The following is an 18,718-nucleotide window of genomic DNA, read 5'->3' on the forward strand; positions in this document are numbered from 1 at the left end:
CCCCAATTTTTCTTGCCCATGCAGGTTGCAGGAACATAGCCGAATGTATGTCTTCACTGCTCTCCCTGTGCTTTATCACCTTTTAAATACTGAATATTTATGTTATTGACCCAACCATTTCTAGGGTTAATCCAAGGGGTAGTTTGGGGCAGGGGTCACCATTTTTAGGGCGAGTGTCCCGACGGACCCTGTGCGAGTAGGGGTAGACTCACTACATCTCCCTGACAGGGATTTCTAGGGGCAAATACTATGATTTTGTGAGTCTTTCTTTCATTTTACCTACTTCCCAATTACCCTTGGCTATTTATTAAGTACCCAGGCTGCAGGTTATTTGGTTTTGATCTCACCTATGATCTGCTTTTGTTTCCTACTGGCTTCAAGATAGTGGATGCCTGGTTGTATATACACTGTTTGTAGGGGTAGCCTTTTGGATTTTAATTTTCTTCATCGAAAGTTAGGTTTTAAGTGGGTACCATTCTGTGATTTGCTACTTTTTGCTGGTACTAGTGCTCTACTTGGAGAGAGTCTGTTCTGTGAATTTCTTATTGACCCCACCAAGTGCTTCCAGTGTGGACTCTATTTATTAGATATTAAAACCTACCATTTCATTCTGGGCAACTGTAGAAAATTGTAATTTGTAAAAGAACAAATATTTTTTTGTTTTCCTAGTCTGCGTTTACACCTTTTGCCTAAAAGATCTACCACAAAGTTAAAAGTACAGTACAAAGCACGTGAAAGAGGTTTAAAAAAAACACACGCTAACAGGGATGTGGATATGTAGTTCCGGGAGCCGGGCAGGTTAATTTTTCAGGCCCTTAGTCCTGCTTCAGGCAAGCAGGGCCGGACCTGAAAGCCCCCGACAAGCACAGCGACGCTCAGAGGGGTGTATGGAGCGGGCTCTGGACTTGTGCTCACTCCTTACTCTGCAGCCCCCAGCTGTTTCCAGTAGCTGGGGGCAGCCGCTAATAGCCAGCATGAGGCGATCGCCGCGGCTGGCTACTAACCCTTTAAATCGCTTTGACAGCTGCGTCTAAAGGGACATGTGAAGTGGTCCAGTGGGGTGGATCGCCCCCCCCCCCCTGCAGCGCAATTAAGGTGCGATTAACTATAGAGGTAGCCAGAGGGCTTACCTCTGCTTCCCTGGTGTCTGTGGCTCTGTCATTGATAGAGCCTAGTCCAGCCATGCTCAATCAATGGATCGTAGAGCACACAGATCAATGGAGTTCAATAGAACTCTATTGATCTGTTTGAGGAATCTAATACTTCTGTTACGCCTAGCGCTCCGGGTCCCCGCTCCTCCCCGGAGCGCTCACGGCGTCTCTCTCCCTGCAGCGCCCCGGTCAGTCCCGCTGACCGGGAGTGCTGCACTGACATGGCCGTTGGGGATGCGATTCGCACAGCGGGACGCGCCCGCTCGCGAGTCGCATCCCAGGTCACTTACCCGTCCCGGTCCCCTGCTGTCATGTGCTGGCGCGCGCGGCTCCACTCTCTAGGGCGCGCGCGCGCCAGCTCTCTGAGACTTAAAGGGCCAGTGCACCAATGATTGGTGCCTGGCCCAATTAGCTTAATTGGCTTCCATCTGCTCCCAGACTATATCTGCTCACTGCCCCTGCACTCCCTTGCCGGATCTTGTTGCCTTGTGCCAGTGAAAGCGTTTAGTGTGTCCAAAGCCTGTGTTCCAGATCTTCTGCTATCCACATTGACTACGAACCTTGCCGCCTGCCCCCGACCTTCTGCTACGTCTGACCTTGCCTCTGCCTAGTCCTTCTGTCCCACGCCTTCTCAGCAGTCAGCGAGGTTGAGCCGTTGCTAGTGGATACGACCTGGTTGCTACTGCCGCAGCAAGACCATCCCGCTTTGCGGCGGGCTCTGGTGAACACCAGTAGCCTCTTAGAACCGGTCCACTAGCACGGTCCACGCCAATCCCTCGCTGACACAGAGGATCCACCACCTGTAAGCCGAATCGTGACAACTTCCTCCTAAAAGTCCCCTAAGGGACTAATAAAGTGTAAAAAAAAATCATAAAATGTAATAAAAATTTAAAAGACACACATTAACCCCTTCCATATTAAAAGTTCAAATCACCCCCTTTTCCTATATAAAAACATGTAAACATAATAAAGATAAACATATTTGGTATCGCTGCGTGCGTAATTGTACGAACTATTAAAATATAACATTATGTATCCTGTACGATAAATGACATAAATGTAAAAAAAAAATAACAAATCATAGAATTGCAATTTTTATAATATCCCAGAAAAAAGTTAAAAGGGATTAAAAAGTCAGATCAATACCAAAATGGTACTGATACAAAAAACTGATTATGGCACCAAAAATGAGCCCTCATACAGTCTCGTATGCGAAAGAAAAAGCAAAGCTACAGGGGTCAGAAAATGGCAATTAAAAAAATTTCAAAAAAGTTCTGATTTTTATTTATTTATTATTAAAACATGAAGGAAGCTATACAAATCTGGTATTGCTGTAATCAGGCCGGTCTAAAGTATCAAAATAACATGTTAGCTCAACCACAAGGTAAATGGCGTAGAAAAGAAAACCACCAAATTTGCTAAATTATCTTTAACTATTTCACTTCACCAATATTTTTTTGTATTTGTTTCGGAGCATATGTTATGGAAAAATTAAAAGGTATCATTATAGTTGGTAGTTATGGCTATTATAGGGCGAGGAGGAAAAAACGAGAATGTAAAAGCTAAAATTGGCCGGACAAGTGGATCATCATGAGGGACAAGTAGATTTTGCTCCGTTTTAGTCCCGTGGACAAGTAGTTTTTAATTACATTTCCACACCCCTGCGCTAAACTCAACAAAAAACACCACCTAAGTAATAATGTGAAACACATTACATTATTATTATTTTCTTTTATTATTACATTTATTTGAATTAATTTTGGCAAAACATATTAACCCCTTAAGGACCCATGACATACGCGTACGTCATTAGTCCCGGTCCTGCGATATAACGCGGGGTCACACGGTGACCCCGCATCATATCGCGGTGGGCCCGGCGTCATAGTGAAGCCTGGACCCGCCGCTAATAGTGCGGCACCGATCACGGTGCCGCGCGCTATTAACCCTTTAGCCGTGCGCTCAAAGCTGAAAGTGCCCGGCCAGCTCAGGGAGCTGTTCGGGATCGCCGCGGTATAATCGTGGCATCCCGAATAGCTGTAGCACAGGAGGAGGTCTTCTTACCTTCCTTCCTGCAGTCCGATCACAGAATGAATGCTTCAAGCCTGAGATCCAGGCTTGAGCATTCAATCGCCGAAAACACTGATTGATCCATTCCTATGGAGATGGATCAATCAGTGTAAAAGATCAGTTAATGCAATGTTATAGCCCCCTATAGGAGCTATAATATTGCATAAGAAAAGTGTAAAAAAATCATTAACCCTTTGAATTATCCCTTCCCCTAATAAAAGTTTGAATCACCCGGCATTTCCAAGAATAAAAAAAAAGTGTAAATAAAAATAAACATATGTGATATCGCTGTGTGCGGAAATGTCCGAATTATAAAAATATACCGCTTTTTAAACCGCACGTTCAATGGCATACGCGCAAAAAAATTCCAAAATCCAAAATAGCGCATTTTGATCACTTTTTATACCACAAAAAAGTGATCAAAAAGTCTGATCAGAACAAAAATGGTACCGCTAAAAACTTCAGATCACGGCGCAAGAAATGAGCCCTCATAGCACCCTGAACACAGAAAAATAAAAACATAGCAACATATAAAGTTATAGGGTCAGAAGATGACCATTTTAAACGTATACATTTTCCTGCATGTATTCATGATTTTTTTCTGAAGTGATACAAAATCAAACCTATACAAGTAGGGTATCATTGTAACCGTATGGACCTACAGAATAGATAAGAAGATAAAATGTACTGCATAAAAACGGAAGCCCCCAAAACTTACAAAATAGTGTTTTTTTATCAATTTTGTCACACATTGATTTTTTCCCCATTTCACCGTAGATTTTTGGGTAAAATGACTAATGTCACTACAAAGTAGAATTAGTGACGCAAAAAATAAGCCATCATATAGAATTTTAGGTGAAAATTTTTAAGAGTTATGATTTTTAAAGTTAAGGAGGAAAATTTGAAAATGAAAAAACGGAAAAAGCCCGGGTCCTTAAGGGGTTAATACTTTCTTCATGACAATATTCATGTTAGAGCGGGGTATCACCCACTTCTTAAGAATGGCATACGTTGTGGTAGACTCCCCTTGTTTGTGCATTACATAAACAGCCGTTCTTCTATTGGCCGTCATGTGATACTACGTTCCCCTTTCCAGGAAGTTGTTGGCTCCTCTCTTTAGGAGACTGCCCCTTTAATGCATGATTCATCATAAATGATTGATTTACTTTCTTTTTCTTCGCTTAATAAAATGTACGTCACGATGTTCTGTATTAACTCCGTTTCATGTAATGACGGGTAGTAATGTACGGTATATTATTGATCAGCCCTTGGCTGTTTTTAGGATTGGAGAGATGTTTTTTGTCTACATGCCAGTTTTTTTTTTATTCCCTTTTGACAAGAAGAAAATAGGACCTGATTTACTCATTCAGTGATTGGCACAAAGAAACATCTTAGTACAGTTTAACAAAGCTGGCCCAATTATACACAGTCACATCTTGCTTTGAGATTATATTCACCTGCCAGTCTAAAATCTATTCTCTTCAATTGTCATCAAGCCCTACAACTTGCTCTCTTGACCTTTTAATCCCATTTTGCCTGCATTTCTCTTTCTTGCGTTCACCCCTCACTCACCTCTTGCTTCGTGCGCTCTCTACCTGACCCCTCTTTTGGGGTTTCCTTTTATCTTGCCTTCACTCTTGAGTTTACACCAGCTCTTCACAATCAATTGAGTAATTTTGATTTCAAGTAGGTTTATAATCTCCCGATTTAGCTTTTACAATCTGCCTCACCACTTCTCATTGTCTGTTACCCGTATCTTCCTGAAATGCCACCATTATTTACAGTTTCTCTCTAAAACTTGATTGTCCATGTTGGTTTCTCCATTCATCGACTCTTTCCATTCATCTGGAATAGAAAAGTTCATGTATTGCAAACAGAATGCAGTAATAAAATCTCATTAATTGCTATTACGAGACTATAGCTATGGTGTGATGACAGTGTGCACAAGACGCATGACATCATATGGATTAGGGTTTATTGGTTTATGTAGAAAAATTATGAAATGTTCATTTTTGTAACTGTTTAATGTTATGTCGCTCACCTTTTGTTAGAGCTAGGTGGTATACCGGTACATACTGAATATGGTGTGTTTTTGTCTTATGATCTGAATTTTTCATGTACCGCAATACCGTTTCTATAGCAACCAACTCCAATGCGTGATGACGTAGAGAAACGTTTGGCCGCACAGCGTCTCTGGGAAGTGTAGTCCGAGCCATACTGAACTGACTGTGAGGAGCTGGGAGGGGACTACAACTCCCTGCCTTCTGTGCGGGTGCAGGAAACTCGAGCAGAACTGCAGAGACATGGAGGAGAGTTACCGGACCGCCTGACCGAGACCCCGGGTACCATGGTAAGGACTCCTGACCACCGGGAAACTAAAGAAGAACTGCGGAGACATGGAGGAGAGTTACTGGTCAGCCTGACTGAGACCCCGAGTAGCATGGTGAGGACCCCCGACCACCTGACACTATACCGAGGAACCCCCCGACCACAAATACTGTTAAATACTGTGAAACCGCCATCATTTAGAAAAATACTGTGATACGCATTTTGGGTCATACCGCCTAGCTCTACCTTTTGTAAAGATTTTTGCTTTGAGTCTGTGAATGTTAAGATTCTTGATAACATCCAAAGAATTCAATCAACCCTGTCCTGACCATGTGCTGCTCACAAAGTTGCATGATTACGTTTTTTGATGCAGGATTAAAAAAATAAATAAAAAATCTTTATTATAATTCAAAAAGATAGACAATAAAAACATGAATACACAGATAACTGAAACATGGGTATGATAAATAAGGTAAATAAAATAACAGGGCACAGGACAAAAAAAAATATGAGTAGCAATCACAGTAAGGCACAACCCAAGGAGCCACCAAGACATTCAGTAGAGAGACCTAGAGTGGCAAACATTTGGACAGTATGAAGAAGACACCCAAGGATTTAATATTCGATGAAAGTGCTCAACAGTGTCTTCTCGAATAGCAATAAGTTTTATGAGGCATGGTGGAGTTGATGTGGTTAAGGACAGCAGAAAAAAATAGGCCAGGCTTCCACCATTCTAGATGGCTTCTCTCTTAATAGACAAAAAGAAGGGTCACAATGAAATTTATATTGAGTAATCTCCTCAATCAACTAGACCAACGAAGTCCAATCAGGCCACTCCACCATGTGTGATACCAAACAGCTATTAAAACATAGTGGAGACACTATAGAGTTAATGGCATGTTGAGTTGGAACAAAGTAGCTTATATGGAGAACTTTCAAAAAGGTCTCCACTAAAGATACTTGCCAACTACCCTTGCTAATAATTGTACAACAATCCTGCCATTGGGGAAAAGTCAGCCTCCCAGGCATCCATGAAAGGCAACGTAAACACCTGCCAGGGACGAGTCAAGATGACCATAGAATGAAGAGTACTACCATGTGACTGGGAGAATATTGTGCCCTATACTTTGTTTTAACTTTAAAAACTGCAAAGCAAAACCAGTCAGAATCTGCATATGTACAAGTACCCATACAGTATATTTTCACGCGACAGTTTTGTTTCAGCAACCTTATTTTTATCTAAATTGGGCCTTCCCCAATCATGTTCGGTTGCCATCTTCCCCACCAGGCTGCCACAACACCTCTGGTGATTTCACACAGTTCTCCGGTTGAAGTCACTGGTAGACCGGTTGAAATGATGCCACAGGCCAGAGATTCCCCACCTCTGATTTAAAGAATATACAGTACAGTTTTAGACCAGTTTCACATGAAGTTATTATGAGTCCAAACAGGTTTAAGGACTTGAACCTAGGGCTGGGCGGTGTGGCCAAATATGTGTACCGCGGTATTTTTGTAACTTATGGCAGTTCCACGGTATATAACGGTATTCCCCCCCAAATTAATTATTAGCCCAGCGCTGCGCTGTCCCCATCGGGGTACTACTCACGTCACCTGCAAGCCGCTGCCTTCTCGTCCTCCTGTTTGTTGCGGCCGCCGGCGCTGACACTCTATACTGTAAGCTGTATCCCTATGCCCGGGCTGCAAAAGGTAAACAAAAATAAACTTAAATGCATGTTCCTACGTTGGCCTTACGCTCTTCCTGGGGACGTGAACGTCGGACAGCCGTCAGCCTATCACTGGCCGCAGCGATGTTCCGCCTTCTTCTTACATGACAGTGCTCTCAACCTATCACCGGCCGTGGCAGAACATCGCTGCGGCCGACGTTCCATTCCCTGGGAAGCTGGTCCGGACCGATGGGGAAGGTGAGTTAAAGTTTATTTCGTTTACCTTTTGCAGCCCAGGCATAGGATACAGTATAGAGCAGTGGTCTTCAACCTGCGGACCTCCAGATGTTGCAAAACTACAACTTCTAGGCATCCTGGGAGTTGTAGTTTTGCAACATCTGGAGGTTGAAGACCACTGGTATAGAGTGTCAGTGCCGGCGGCCGCAACAAACAGGAGGATAAGGAGGGCAGCGCTTGCGGCTGATATGTGTGTATTTACCCCGATGGGGACAGCACAGTGCTGGGCTAATAATTAGTTGAGGGGGGAGCAGAACAGCACTCACGGGTCACATATGATTAGTTCCCCGATGTGGGGACAGCGCACTGGGCTGATAATTCATTCATTCCCGAGGGGAAGGGGCCAAACCGGTATTGCGGTATGGGGGAAAATTCATATCGTGCAGGACAAAAATTTCAGTATTTGGTATGAACCGGTATACTGCCCAGCACTACCAGATCCAATAACATCAGTATGACCAAGATCGCCTAGCCGATCGAAACGCGTCACTGCTATCTCCCTGTATGTTGCTGTGTCTATAATAAAACACTAAGCATTCGAGCTCCTGGCTGTGCTGGACATCGTTCTTTGTTCTCTTGGATTGATATCAGCAGTGTCCGGGCTGAGTCCGTGCCGCGGCCGGCGGATCTTGGAGGGGTGAGCTGGATTTACTCCTTAATGCTTTATGATGCTCTAAGTAAATCTCTGATTGGGCCAGGACACTAAGCCATAATATGGACTCACAAATGTGCCTGCAATACATTCCTCTGAAACTGGCCTAAGGTCTCTCTCTGACTCCTGTAATACACATGCATGTTAGAGTCTGTAGTATGTTTGCAATACTTGGACTTCTCCTGAGCCAGACTAAGATCAGTATAGGTGGTTTGCCTATGTATAAATTGTTTTAGAGAATTCAGACATTTAGATCCCTATTCTTTGATTGATCCTCTGTTTGTTCTTATTAGCATAGCTTTTCTTTTGTTTCTGATGTTTTTATCTAACAATGTTACATTTAATTCTGTTTTTCATCTCGATTCTACCAACTGATAGATATATTTTCTCCATAAAGTACAGTTTAAAAGAATTTCAAGATCTGGTCACCAACATGAAAATGGTCTAAGTCTTGATAAGTTGCACCACGTTGTCCTAGAAATAGTGTTATTTCTTGGTGAAGATTGAAAAATCTATTCAGCACTTTTCTCGTGCTGAGCCAGCAAACAACATAGTGATAGAGTTCTATCGCCATAATATGATTTAAGTTTTATTTCAAAACTACCATCAGTGGCCCAGCTTTTCTTCACAAATAGACTTTTGCAATATTTGTCCCTCCTGGGGGAGACACAAATCTATTCACATGGAGATCTGGCCGGTCATCTATTATGTCAGTTTAAGAAAAGTTTCCATAAAGTGATTTTTTTCTTATTAAATAGATGATCTGCCCAGTAGTCGATTATTATTGATTTAACTATAGTATATTAACTAGAAACATTCTGAGCAATATAGGAACTATAAATGTGAAAAAAATTCTATCATCTCTCTCAAGTCAAGTCCAGATGCTGCCATTGGGTATGGAATAATGCAAGATTGTTGAACCCTTGTGAGTTTCTCATGTTGTGGACACCAGACTACGCAGACAAACCTTACATTAATAAATAGTGCAAGTTAACATAGGAAACTTATTATAAATGTATCTTATTAGAGAAAACGGCCTCTTTTTCCACTTATGATTCTTCTTTTCTCTCCTAAACTTATTATTCACTCTTATTATTCACTTTCTCGCATGGTGACGTAGAGAAACACTCAGATAAGCTACCAAAAGCTCTAGTAAGCAGTGTTACTTTCGTTGACTAATGATTTGCATCATAGTTTTAGTCAACAACCTTTTTTAGTGACTAAAATTAAAGAGTACCTGTCACCAAACTAAACTTTTTATATATTGTTCCTTATGCGATTATAAGACACTTTGCTTTTTACTTGCTGTTAAAATTCTCAAACTTTATATGTTTTTAATGTGGTTGAAAAAATGGCCACTAGGTGACTCTGTTCTTTTACCTGCTGCCAGTCAAACAGTTAGTTTGGTCTCCTCCCGGCCTGGCAGGAGACCAAACTCAGGAAGTGCGTGCAGGGCATGGTGAGGCACAGCTCTCACAGGGTTCAATGACCTTGCGCGCTTCCGAGCCTGAGCGCAGCATAGAACAGGGAAGGGCAGAAGCATTACTCGTCAGGCTTCAGGTGTCGTTACGCCTGCCGGGTAGCGCTCCCCTGCAGAAGAAAAAGCTCACAGGCAGTGAGCAGATTTTATGAAGGCATAACTCAATAAATATTGGGCGAAATTAAAAAAGAAAAACTGCGGCGGACTCAGGGTGAAGAGGGGAACACAAAAAGAAGAAACTAATCCCACTTTACTTGATGGCAGGTACTCTTTAACTAAACCTGTTGGATTTTAATCTACTGTAGATTTAGTCAACTAAAACCTTATGACAGACACTGCTAGTGAGTTTCATATTTCACCCCAGGGCTTGAATCACAGCTTACTGGTTTAGTACTGCTCTATAATGTTCTTCATGTTGTTGCTGCTGCTCCTTAGAGTGTGCTGTAGAGACATAAAAGAGGGGAATGATCCCCTCTTCTTAAAGGGGTACTCCAGTGGAAAGGAAGTTTAAAACAAATGTTTTCAAATCAACTGTTAAACGCATATGTAAATTTCTTCTATTTAAAAATCTGAATATTTCCAGTGCTTATCATCTGCCCTATACTACAGAAGAGGTTGTGTAGTTCTTTCCAGTCTGACCACAGTGCTCTCTGCTGCCAACCCTGTCCGTGTCAGGAACTGTCCAAAGTAGAGGAAAATCCCCACAGCAAACCTCTCCTGCTCTGGACAATTCCTGACATGGACAGAGGTGTCAGCAGAGAGCACTGTGGTCAGACTGGAAACAACTACACAACTTCCTCTGGAGCATACAGCAGCTGATAAGTACTGGAAGGGTTAAGGTTTTTAAATAGAAGTCATTTCGAAATCTGTTGAACTTTCTGGCGCTAGCTGATTTAAAAAATGTGTTTTTTTTTCCACCAGAGTACCCCTTTAAGTCATGGACTACTGAAAATTAGGGATGGAGTCTGAAAGGTGGAAAAGTGGTAAAAATGCCATACACAAGTTATATAATAGCCAGAAATAGTAAAACTCCTAATGTGGCAGCTGTAAATTTTCGTCATTTGGTTTTAACGTTTGTTTTAATTTGATAAATTTACTATTCTAAGGTTTTTTCAAATTACAGCCTGTTCTCTATTGTCTCTCAGTTCCTCCCCATTTCTGTACCCTCTTGACTTCAGGTTGGCATCTTTTACCTTCGCTGATACATAGTTTTTGTTAGGATTTGCTGACATATTGATAATTCTAATTGAAGTCATGAATTGTACCTAAGGTTGTGCATCTTCTCTATAAAACGGAAGCTAGTAGTTCCTGGTCAAAAGTAAAAAAACAAATACATTTTGGACATTGGAAACAAATCCAGTAGTAAATCTTGTTCTCATTATACAATCCTCACCTGTAAATTGTAATCTGCTTCACGTATACAACATTAGTTCAATGGGATCAGGTGAGGAACACTATTGTCACCTAACCTCAACTATTGCAGCAAGTGGATCTTACTATGATTTTTACAATGACATGAATGAAAAAGATCAGCAATACGTGATAATACACTATGACCTATTATTGTTACGACCCCTTGGAAACTAGAAAAGCATAACAATCATAGGCTAGTATAAATGGGTCTTTAGGGTATGTGTACTTGGGGTTAAAGGGGTACTCCGATGGAAAAAAAAAATTCAAATCAACTGTTGCTAGAAAATTATACAGATTGGAAATTACTTCTATTTAAAAATCTTCAGCCTTCTAGTTCTTTTTAGCTGTTGTATGCTCCAGAGGAAGTTGTGTAGTTTTTTCCAGTCTGACCACAGTGCTCTCTGCTGCCGCCTCTGCTGTCTGTGTCAGGAACTGTCTAGAGCAGGAGAGGTTTGCTATGGGGATTTGCTCCTTCTCTTGACAGTTCCTTACATGGACAGAGGTGGCAGCAGGGAGCACTGTGGTCAGACTAGAAAGAACTACAGCTCCTCTGGAACATACAGCAGCTGATAAATACTGGAATAATTAAGATTTTTAAATAGAATTAATTTACAAATCTGTTTAAGTTTCTGGCACTAGTTGATCGGAAAACATTTGTTTTCCGCCGGAGTACCCCTTTAATGTGTTACAGAACTTTCTGCAACTAACAGACCGTCTATCCCATGTATCTGAATGGGGTTTCAAAAAATTTACAAATAATTCTGCACATTTACAGAAACAGCCCTATGCAGATCTATGGAACAGAAATTTCTACAATCACTATCTATGAATTTACCTTTCGGGCAGTAGTCATCAGCGGTGGCAAACTACAACTCCCAACATGCCCAGACAGCCAAATGCTGTTGGGCATACTGGGAGTTGTGGTTTTGCAGTAGCTAGAAGAAAAATGGAGCATCAAATGCTTATTTGTACATATAAAATACTATAATGTATTCACTTGTTTAACCCTAAATAACAGAAGAGAACTATTCAAGGATGAATTTAGTTAAACATTCCTGTCAGGAGCGACTGGGGGACAGGGAGAGTGAGCCCTAAACTGACCCTAAAAACACTCTCCCAGCCCACTTGCCCAAACACCCTAAGCGAGTGAATCGACAACTTAGAGCCGGTCCCTCCCTGCGCTACAGTGCAGTGGCGTAAAAACAAAGTCGGTCACAGGCTAGAAACCGAAATGGTAAAACTACCAGACAACCAGATATACCAGAAAGGATACAAAAACTAATGGGGCAGGGCAGAATTTAGTGCATTAACAAACAGTTCACAACCAGAATTCAGATAAATGGTAGATATAGATAAATGAACAAGACTAGGCATGGTATGAGTATACAGCAGAAACCAGGAGATGCAGGGGATGGATGAAAGAACTGAATGAAAAAACACTAAACTGATCAGGAACATAGTACACTGTTCACACTGTCTGAGTCTAGTCTAGTTTTACCTGTGCTCTGTATGTAATAATTCCTGTTTGGTATCCTGCAGTTTATTTAGACTCATTTGGTTCTGGTCTAGAATTTCATGAATTATATTTCTGTTTCCTACTGGGTCAGCATCCTGATCTCAATGTGGAGTGTGCCCACTGGTCAGTAGTCTATTTGGCTTTATTATAATGGCTACTCCTTTTGTGGAGTGGGGTATTCAGTTTATTTGTTTTGTGTCCCAGTGTGAACTGTGTCCTATGTTACCTGATCAGTTTAGTGTTTTAGCTTTCAGTTCTTCTGCTCATCCCCTGCAATTCCTGGTTTCTGCTGTATACTCTTACCATGCTAGTCTTGTTCATTTATCCATAGCTGCCATTTATCTTATAGTTATTAGTATTTATGTGAATTGTTTTTATTTATTATTTATAATATTTGTATTTATATTATTTGTTTTTACGCCTCTTCACTGTAGTGCAGGGAGGGACCGGCTCCAAGTTGTCGATTCACCGCTTAGGGTGTATGGGCAAGTAGGCAGGGAGAGTGTCACTAGAGACAGCTAAGGGCTCACTCTTCCTGTCCCCCCAGTCGGTCATGACATTTCTTAGTATTACTATTTATTTACACTGTTATATAAATTATTTATTAACTTAACCACTAATTCTACTTTTTATAGTTTTTAAACAAATTTTTATGTATTGGCTTCTCTGCTCTTGTTTTATTTATTTAATTTTTACTTACAAAATCAGATCTGGCAGGATGTGGTTCTGTGTAGCCCCCACCAGTGGCTTTGTGAGACACATATCTGTTAACCATGTGCAATTGTTTGTCTAGTTATTTATTGCCGTGATTATTTTGCTGTTCGGGTTAAGCCCTCCACACTTCACACTCCATTCTGTGGCTTATGTAGCTTGTGCCGCACGTGATTGGCAGTGACGGAGTGTATTTTAAGGAGTGCTTATTTCTTTGTGTCATAAGTGATATATGTTTCCATTGCTGCATATATAAACACCCTTTTCCGCTATCACTATGCAAAGGCTCGGTCTGGACCTGCTGAGAACGAGTGCTTTGTGTGAAATGAGCACATGGGCTAGATAGTCATATTTCCTAAAGCAATTGCTTTTTCGCTGTACACTTTTCCTAAAACAATTTAGCAGAAGTATGAGATATGAGGACAGCTGTTAGAAGTAGACAGAGAAGTAATGATTCAGTCTGCGTGCCAGGTAACATTAAAGTGCGACTGTTTAATATATGTACTGCCTTCCCTGATACAAGGTTTCATGTATTTTCTTGACAATTCTAATTTAAATACTGTCAACTTTTACTGCACTGTATACTTTAATTTTGTATAACCCTTTACTTGTGCACTGATGCTGGGATAGGCTATGTTGCAGTATAAAGACTTAAAGGGAATTTTTTTATTTGACTATGCTACAGGGGCTGTAGAGTTAGTGTAGTTCATAATTTAGTGTCTCTCTTTACCTGTGTTCCATGGTGGTCTCCCAATTCTTCTGTGATTTTTGCCCCATTGTTTATTTTTAACAGCATACAAAATCAGTGTCATCTCAGGTTTTCCCAGGTTGCAGTGCGGCCTGAGACATTACATCACTGGTCAGGTGTTCAGAGGGAACCTGGCCTGCTTCAATGGGTGGACCAACCACTGGGTGGGAGGGAGATCATTCAGCAAAAAATTTGCAACAGCTGAAGGCATCCTAGTCAGAAAAGGCATCCTTGTCAGTGTGTTTCAATGGGTGGGGTGGCCTATGTGTGGGATGGAGAAAAGTGACCTCATACTTACAAACAAGGAATTATGAGACTTAAAGGGGTACTCCGCCCCTAGACATCTTATCCCCTATCCTAAGGATAGAGGATAAGATGTCAAATCGCCTGGGTCCCGCTGCTGGGGACCCCCGGGATCTCGCCTGCGGCACCCTACTATCATTACTGCACAGAGCAGACTCGCTCCGTGCGTAATGACCAGCGTATTGACCCCTCCCATAGACTTGTATTGAGGGGCGGGCCGTTATGTCATGAGGGGGCGGAGCCATGACGTTACAATGCTCCAGCCCCTGTATTGCCTATCATTACGCATGGAGCAAGTCTGCTCTGTGCAGTAATGACAGCGGGTACCCCAGCCGAGGTACCGGGGGTCCCCAGCAGCGAGACCCCGGCGATCTGACATCTTATCCCCTATCCTTTGGATAGGGGATAAGATGTCTAGGGGTGTCTAGGGCCACAGCATTATGGTGGACTCAGCCCGACAACATCTTAGCCATTCAGCCCCAAGACAAGCACAGATCCTTCCTAAGCATGTCCATTACTGTCTGTCAGGCAAGTACTAAAATGACCTTATGGTGGATAACCCCTTTCATGTCTATGGCCATAAAAATGCCTGTTGATATTAAAAAAAATTACGAAAAGGCAGGTATACAGATATATGTTAAATACAGCAGGTAAAATAAGTATTGAACACTTCACCATCTTTCTCACCAAAATATATTATCAAAGGTGCTATTGACATTAAATTTTCACCAGATGTTGGTAACAACCCATGTAATTCATACATACAAACAAACCAAAACAAATAAGCTCCAAAATTATGTGTAAAAATGTGAGATTACACAGGGAAAAAAGTATTGAACACCTAATGGGAGGTGCAAAAAATACATGGAAAGCCAAGACATAAGCTTAAATATATCAGTTATTAAAGGGGTACTTCACCCCTAGACATGTTATCTCCTATCCCAAGCACCCAGTCATCCGCTCCGTGACTGTTGACTGGTGACCACAGCCGCCATGACCCCTTCATTCATGTCTATGAGAGGGGCCTAACGCCCCCTCCAATAAACATGAATGGAGCGGTGTGGCATGACGCCATGAACACGGATGCCCCATGCTTCTGGGTTCATGATCACCGCAGCGCCAGCCCGGAGATCATGGGGAGTCCCAGCGGCCAGACCCCCCGCGATCAGACATGTTTTCCTGTACGGGTTAACATGTCTAGGGGCGGAGTACCCCTTTAACCCCTTAAGGACACATGACGTACTGGAACGTCATGTGTCCACTCCCGATCTATAACGCGGGGCCGCGGCGTGGCCCCGCGTCATAGCGGGTCGGGCTCGGCCTCTAACAACGGCCGGGACCCGTGGCTAATAGCGCGCGGCATTGATCGCTGTGCCGCGCGCTATTAACCCTTTAGACGCGGCGTTCAAAGTTGAACGCCGCGTCTAAAGTGAAACCGAAAGCATCCCGGCTAGCTCAGTGGGCTGTTCGGGATAGCCGCGGTGAAATCGCGGCATCCCGAACAGCTGACAGGACAGCGGGAGGGCCCCTTCCTGCCTCCTCGCTGTCCGATCGCCGAATGACTGCTCAGTGCCTGAGATCCAGGCATGAGCAGTCATCCGGCAGAATCGTTGATCACTGGTTTCTTATGAGAAACCAGTGATCAACATAGAAGATCAGTGTGTGCAGTGTTATAGGTCCCTATGGGACCTATAACACTGCAAAAAAAAAGTGAAAAAAAAAAGTGAATAAAGATCATTTAACTCCTCCCCTATTAAAAGTTTGAATCACCCCCCTTTTCCAATAAAAAAAAAACACAGTGTAAATAAAAATAAAAATAAACATATGTGGTATCACCGCGTGCGGAAATGTCCGAATTATAAAAATATATCATTAATTAAACCGCTCGGTCAATGGCGTGCGCGCAAAAAAATTCCAAAGTCCAAAATAGTGCATTTTTGGTCACTTTTTATATCATTTAAAAATGAATAAAAAGTGATCAATAAGTCCTATCAATGCAAAAATGGTACCGTTAAAAACTTCAGATCACGGCGCAAAAAATGAGCCCTCATACCGCCCCATACACGGAAAAATAAAAAAGTTATAGGGGTCAGAAGATGACAATTTTAAACGTATTAATTTTCCTGCATGTAGTTATGATTTTTTCCAGAAGTCCGACAAAATCAAACCTATATAAGTAGGGTATCATTTTAATCGTATGGACCTACAGAATACATATCAGGTGTCATTTTTACCGAAAAATGTACTACGTAGAAACGGAAGCCCCCAAAAGTTACAAAACAGCGTTTTTTTTTTCAATTTTGTCGCACAATGATTTTTTTTCCCGCTTCACCATAGATTTTTGGGCAAAATGACTGACGTCATTACAAAGTAGAATTGGTGGCGCAAAAAATAAGCCATCATATGGATTTTTAGGTGTAAATTTGAAAGAGTTATGATTTTTTAAAGGCAAGGAGCAAAAAACGAAAATGCAAAAACGGAAAAACCTCCGGTCCTTAAGGGGTTAAAAAGCAATCCAGCCCCTTGTCAGTGAAAAATTAACAGCAGCTGGTTCAGTCCCAATTGATGGCCTCCAAAAAGGTTTCATTGCCAAAGCGTTCCACAATACGCATCTCATGATAGGTAAAAGCAATGAGCTGTCTAAAGGCCTTTGCATGGCATTGGAAGTCAAAGGGTTACAGTCAATCTTTTTGGTTACACAGTTCCAGAAAATTTTCAATTGAGGACTTTTCATTAGTTATAGAGTTCAAATTGATTATTTGTTCTGAACTTCTTATAATTTGAATGGCAATGCCCATTGAAGTTTGTAACGCTCTTGTTTAGTGCATAAGAGAAGTTGGTAAGTGCACATACAGCCATTTAAGGGAACACTTGAGCCCCCTTTGTCAATTTGAAAGGGTTTGCTTGATGGTTGCTAACAGCTGTGTAGTACCGAGACACATAGAATGTCTTGGCAAGTGTACCTGTCAGCCTGGCACTATATTTGTAGATACAAAACCATCACTTTCTTATACTGCTTGTCAGTGTAATGCAATGTAATTTATAATACAACATGCACTGAGTCTTAAAGGGATACTCTGGTGGAATAAAATAAAAAAAATTTTTATTATCAACTGGTGCCAGAAAGTTAAGCAGATTGGAAATTACTTCTATTTAAAAAATCTTAATCCTTCCAGTACTTATCAGCTGCTGTATGCTCCACACGAAGTTCTTTTCTTTTTGGATTTCCTTTCTGTCTTACCACAGTGCTCTCTGCTGACACCTCTGTCCATTTTAGGAACTGTCCAATGTAGGAGCAAATCCCCATAGCAAACCTCTCCTGCTCTGGACAATTCCTGACCTGGACAGAGGTGTCAGCAGAGATCACTGTGGTCAGACAGAAAGGAAATTCAAAAAGAAAAGAACTTCCTCTGTAGTATACAGCAGCTGATAGGTACTGGAAGGATTAAGATTTTTAAATAGAAGTAATTTACAAATCTGTTTAACTCTCTGGCACCAGTTGATTTAAAGAAAAATGTTTTCCACAAGCCGTTGTAATGTCACAACCACTCCCCTCATGATGTCACACCACGCCCCCTCAATGTAAGTCTATGGGAGGGGGCGTGGCGGATGCCACGCCCCCTCCCATTGACTTGCATTGAGGGGCGTGGTGTGACATAATGAAGGGATGTGGCCGTGACATCACGACCCCTGCTGCCCGCTCCCAGCATTTGGAACAAAATGTTCTGAACGCTGTCGCAGCGGAGTACCCCTTTTAAGGATAAAAATTTCTGTTTAACTTTTCGGAGCCAGTTGATAAACAAAACAAAAAATGTTTTTTCCTGGAATACCTCTTTAATATATCTCATTACATACCTTTATATCGAGAAAGATATATAGCAACAGTTATAATATCAACTAGACTGAAAAATAAAAACATAAAAGAAAGGAGCTAATTGAAATGTCATCTTGGCATATCTTTGATGTCTGGAGGCAGGTAAATAGCAACATCTAGGTATGATGTCAATCACATTGGGGGAGATTTATCAAAACCTGTGCAGAGGAAAAGGTGTCCAGTTGCCCATAGCAACCAATCAGATGGCTTCTTTCATTTTGCAGAGGCCTTGTTAAAAATGAAAGAAGCGATCTGATAGGTTGCTATGGGCAACTGGGCAACTTTTCCTCTGGACAGGTTTTGATAAATCTCCCCCATTAGGGGGAGATTTATCAAAACCTGTGCAAAGGAAAAGTTGTCCAGTTGCCCATAGCAACCAATCAGATTGCTTTTTTCATTTTCTACAGGCCCTTTTGAAAATGAAAGAAGCCATCTGATTGGTTGCTATGGGCAACTGGACACCTTTTCCTCTGCACAGGTTTTGATAAATCATTGGGTTCAGGAACCGATAAGA

At 41.8% G+C, this 18,718-nt stretch overlaps 1 protein-coding gene and 1 long non-coding RNA gene across 6 annotated transcripts in view; one reads left to right on the forward strand and one right to left on the reverse strand.

Moving 5' to 3' along the window:
- The window catches only part of LOC130285030 (uncharacterized), a 101,011-nt gene extending 82,639 nt beyond the window's left edge, over nt 1-18,372 (reverse strand). Inside the window, exons 1-2 of the long non-coding RNA XR_008847224.1 lie at nt 18,186-18,372; nt 4,791-5,063 (exon numbers count right to left, since the gene is read on the reverse strand). This is a non-coding gene — a long non-coding RNA (uncharacterized LOC130285030). The remainder of the gene's footprint in view (nt 1-4,790; nt 5,064-18,185) is intronic.
- Nucleotides 1-18,718, forward strand: part of METAP1D (methionyl aminopeptidase type 1D, mitochondrial) — a 179,843-nt gene that overhangs the window by 42,157 nt on the left and 118,968 nt on the right. Inside the window, exon 1 of one of the 5 annotated variants that reach the window (XM_056536117.1) lies at nt 10,559-10,622. The exons of the other annotated variants lie outside the window; for them this stretch is intronic. Within the exon in view, the coding sequence (XP_056392092.1) occupies nt 10,598-10,622 (25 nt within the window). The 5' untranslated portion in view covers nt 10,559-10,597. Of the gene's footprint in view, nt 1-10,558; nt 10,623-18,718 lie in introns of those variants that run through there. 5 annotated transcript variants of the gene reach the window in all.

This window comes from Hyla sarda, chromosome 8 (assembly GCF_029499605.1).
Source record: "Hyla sarda isolate aHylSar1 chromosome 8, aHylSar1.hap1, whole genome shotgun sequence".
In the NCBI taxonomy this organism is placed as follows: domain Eukaryota; kingdom Metazoa; phylum Chordata; class Amphibia; order Anura; family Hylidae; genus Hyla; species Hyla sarda.